Below are 4,616 nucleotides of genomic sequence, written 5' to 3' on the forward strand. Positions count from 1 at the left end.
CATTCCTAGACCTACCCTTTCTAGGCATGTGCCTCCCCTTCTTGGGATTAATGCCTTGGTTCTCTATTACCTTCTTCTCCTTAGGTAATGAGAATTTAACTTGCCTAGGTCTATCATGCATAGGTCTCCTAGGGGTTTGATCGATATTTACCCTATTCCTATCAAGATATCTAAAACCAAAATTTTTCATTGCTACATAAAGATAATCATTATTTTTCCTAGCATGAATGGGAACATAAGAATTTGAATTTGAATTATGATTCAAATTAGGGCATACCTTCCTTACCCTTGAAGCTCCCCCTTGACTCAAGCTCCTCTTCTTCTTCTCCCATTTCTTTAAATGTGCAAGCTTCTTGATTTCTCTCTTCTTGGGGCATTTGGTGTAGTAGTGTCCCTTCTCCCCACACGTGAAGCATGTAATGCACATTCTCCTCTTTTGGGCTTCTTCATTCCTACAACCTATGTTAGTATTCAAAATAACTTGATTAGGTTTAGGAGTTACCTTCTTCTTACCCAATGGACACCTACTCTTGTAGTGTCCCTTCTCATTACAATCGAAGCAAATGATGTGGTCCTTTGACTTTGTTTCGGTGGAGGTGCTCACTAGGTTGACCTCCAAGATCTCTTCTTCCTCCGTCTTGGATTCTTCTTCAACCCTTGAGGATGTTGATGATGCTTCTTCATCCTCCTTCTCCTCCTCGGAAGTTGAGCATGAGTTAACTTCCAGTTGCTCCTCCTCCTCTTCTTGAGCCATTAAAACCATCTCCTTGGGCTCTACCTCTTCATGTGTAAGCAAAAATTCCTCGCATGGAACTTTCTTCACTTTACTCCACAATTCAGGGGCGTTCTCATATTTACCTACACGGCTCATCACGTTATTAGGCAAAATATCGATCAAAATAGATATTACCTTATCGTTTGCCTTTGACCGTGTGGTTTGCTCCTTCGTCCAATGTCGTGGTCGTAGCTTCTTCCTTTCTTGTCTTTAGGGACTTCAAATGGTTCATTTACCACCATCATGGTGTCCCAATCCATGTCAAAGAAGATCTCCATCTTCATCATCCAATAGGTGATGCCCCCAAGGCTTCCTCCTTCAAACTTTGGAGGTTCAAACAAGCCAGTCATCTTCTTGTATTTGCTCTTCTCGGTGATTAGTCCGGTGAAGTGCGACCTTCGCTCTGATACCACTTGTTGGAGGATCGGTGGTCGGCTAGAAGGGGGGTTGAATAGACGTGCCCCCCAAATCGATAGCTTCCTACGTATTCGTTAGCTTGCGCAACGGAATAATACAAATAAAACAAACAAGCTAAAGACTAAAGGAAAGAACAAGAAAGCAAACCGCTAACACGTTCATTTACGTGGTTCGGAGATAACTTGCTCCTACTCAACGACGTGTCCGTAAGGTGGACGATCCCTCAATCCGTCGGTGGATTAGTCCCCGGCAAACTCCGGCTAGCTCAACCTCCTTGTGGGTGGAGAAACCTCACCACAACTCCAACCAAGAACACTTGGACACAAGAGAACCTTGAGCACTTTGGTGACTACTAATTAGGCTTTAACCAAGTCTAATTTCGTCAACTTAGCCGGCCATCCCAAGGTCCTTCTTATAGAGCTTGGGGAAATCAGCCTTGCTGATTTGCCAGTTACCCGTCGACTGGTCACATGAACAAAAGAAAATAAAGCACAGAGAAAAATGGATTACAAGTGAGTTAAATGATCTGTGCAAACAAGTTCTATATTTTTAGTACTGGTCGGAGCGCCCCAAAGGGGTTTCGGGCGCCCTCGGGGGATAAAACTTTATCCCCCAACGTTCAGATCGAGTTTGACTCGATCTGGTCAACAACTTCGGTCCGGGCGCCCCGGAGTGGTCCGGGCGCCCCGGTCAGCTCCGGGCGCCCCGATCCCAAAAAGTCAACTCTGGTTGACGTTTTCCGTCTGGTCGCTCTACTTTGGATCAGCTCGTCTCGGTCCGGGTTTTCAACTCTGGCTCCGCTAGCTTAGGTGATCTCGTCCATCCGGAATAGGACTCACCCGAACCCAAGTTCCGGCATTCTCTTCGAGCAGCCTTCCTTAGTGGTTTCTTGTCCCTCGAACGCTGCGCACGTTCTTCTCGTCCACCGGTGTACTCTTCCGCGGTCACCTCGTCCCTCGGGCACATCGAGCCCGTCGGCTCTCTCACATGTCGTTCTTCTCGATAGCCGCGTCTTCCGCTCGACTTCCTATGTTCCTAAGCTCCTGCACACTTAGACACAAGGGTTAAACAAACGCAGGACCTAACTTAGCTTGTTTGATCACATCAAAACACCTTGGGATTCCAACAATCTCCCCCTTTTTGATGTGAGCAACCCAAGTTAAGTTAGGGTAAACATATACAATAAAAATAATTTATATTCAAATAAGTCCAAATATTTTTCAATTGAAAAATTATATTACCTCCCCCTAGACTAAACATACATCTCCCCCTTTGATCACAAAAAAATTGGGGATATAAACAAGTCTAAGGTAAATTAAAAAAAAATTTAAGTGTAAAAACTTTTTAAAAAAAATTTCTAAGTAAAGACACTCTTCAGAATTTTTCTTTCGAAAAAAAAAATTATGTAAAAAAATTCTTTGTAAATTTTTTTTTTAAAAAAATTTTAAGGTAATTTTTATAAAAAAAAAAATTCTAAGGTAATAAAAAATTTCTAAGTCAAGTTAAATTTTTTTAAAAATATTTTCTAACTCAAATTGAATAACTCTTTTAAGACATTAAGTAATTTAAAATAATACTCTTTCAGTTAGTCAATTAAACTTTTCATTTCGATACTTGGCTTTCCGGTCGTGGCGAGGCACTAGACCTTCTTGGTTATTGGAGCAACAACCACTTCCTTAGACAAAGCCTCATAAAGAAATTAGTTGTTTAATTTCCTTGCTGAAAATGCTAAGTCTAATTTTAATTTTAAATTAAACATGTTTTCGGAATGCAATAGAGGTTCCTACCTACAGGATAAACCAAGTATTTCCTAGGTACATAGATTTTTGATATATTTCTAATTTGACTTTGATGAAATCTATAATACTAATTTAAACCTCTATAATTTCTAAAAGTAGAAATATTTGAACCATTAGATTTTTTCAATCTTTCTATTTCTTCTTTTAGTTTTTCATTTTCAATTTTCAATTTATCAAAATCCTCTATACGCCTAATCAATGTACATTGAATTACAAACATTAATTAAACGGATCCTGACCAATTTGAAGAAATATTAATTAAATAGATCAATAATACGTAAGTCCTAGAAATTATTGATACATCGAGTAAAATGAAATCAAATAGTTTTAGAAATTATTGATTAATTAGAAGCTAGCAAAGGGAAAATCTATTTCTTGTATGATTGTTTAATTTTGCAATTAATTAAACTAGTACTTTTTATCGCTGGTAAAAAAACTACAACTAACTGTTAGTTAGTTAGTTAGTTGATGTAAACATTATATATATAACTAACCGAAGGTGGCCGATTGAAAGGTGCGGTAGCCGCCTTTAACGCTCCTGTTCCCCATCACCACAGTAGCATCTATCCCGTCGCCGGTCATCATTAAATTCTCCATCGAGTTAGGAATCTCCACGTACTCTTCGTAGACGCCGGCCTTCACGTGAATGACGAACCTCGCCGTGCTTCCTCCCCTCGCCTTGGCCGCAGCCGCCACGGCTTCGACAATGGATTTGTAGTCGCCAGAGCCATCCTTCGCGACCACGAGATCCGATTTCACGTCCGACGCCGCCAGTAGCTTCTGGTCGGCCGCCGCCACCCACTCCGGGAACAATAACCCCAAACGGCGGCGCCGTTTATGCTGCCCACCGGCGGCAATCAGCATCGCGTTGTTAACGGCGAGCAAGTTACTGATCGACTCTGTTAGCTCGCCGTCGTCTATCACCGGCGCCGTCAAACCGAGCTCGAGGAAGCCATCGCGGCACGTGCGCTGGTTCGTCATGGCGGCGCTGAGCCACGTCTGTGCGTCGTGACCCGGGCGAACCTGCGACCGGTTCACTAGGCCGACCGTATCAGCCAGCAGCTCGACGCAGTCAGTCCAGGCCCGTCTCCTCGGCTCGTCGAACTGGTTCGGGTTCCTCTCCCCGGCCCACTGGTGGGCGAGGACGGCCCTCTCGAGGGTGGCCCGGTGGAGGAGATCACGGAATCCATTCCAAGTCAGCGACGACGACTGCTCAAAGACCGAGTCGGACCGATTGACCATGGAGCTGCACACGTCAGGGTAGGGGGTGCGGGAACAATATGACACCATCGGCTCGCCGTAGCAGTGTTCTAGCCGTAGCAGCAGCAGGAGGAGGAGGAAAGCTAACAAAAAATTCGCCATGGATGCAGAATTCGCAGAAACTTTCTTGATGAATTGAAGAATAAGTAATTAAACGTACGGCTGCATGCATGCATGCTCTTCGTTTATATAAGGTTCAGGTTCAGGTTCAATTCGTTTGTGATCAATATATTATGAAATTGGATAAGTGTAAATCAATACAAAATTTATATTTCGACGATCTCATTCCGTGTATAATTTATTTGTGCTTATCGATCGGTCAATTTCATTAATAACATGATCAATATATAATTATTTGATTGGAT

At 42.7% G+C, this 4,616-nt stretch overlaps 1 protein-coding gene across 1 annotated transcript; it reads right to left on the reverse strand.

Annotated features, from left to right (window-relative positions):
• Positions 1–3,480: 3,480 nt before the first annotated feature.
• On the reverse strand, positions 3,481–4,353 carry LOC121972322 (probable pectinesterase/pectinesterase inhibitor 59). Its single transcript, XM_042524003.1, has one exon. The coding sequence runs from the start codon at positions 4,351–4,353 to the stop codon at positions 3,481–3,483; it is 873 nt and encodes a 290-aa protein (XP_042379937.1).
• Positions 4,354–4,616: the final 263 nt, after the last annotated feature.

This window comes from Zingiber officinale, chromosome 4A, assembly GCF_018446385.1.
Source record: "Zingiber officinale cultivar Zhangliang chromosome 4A, Zo_v1.1, whole genome shotgun sequence".
In the NCBI taxonomy this organism is placed as follows: domain Eukaryota; kingdom Viridiplantae; phylum Streptophyta; class Magnoliopsida; order Zingiberales; family Zingiberaceae; genus Zingiber; species Zingiber officinale.

Excerpts from the sequence above, each read along its gene's own strand:
- LOC121972322 (XM_042524003.1), bottom strand. The coding sequence starts at position 4,353 with ATGGCGAATTTTTTGTTAGCTTTCCTCCTCCTCCTGCTGCTGCTACGG.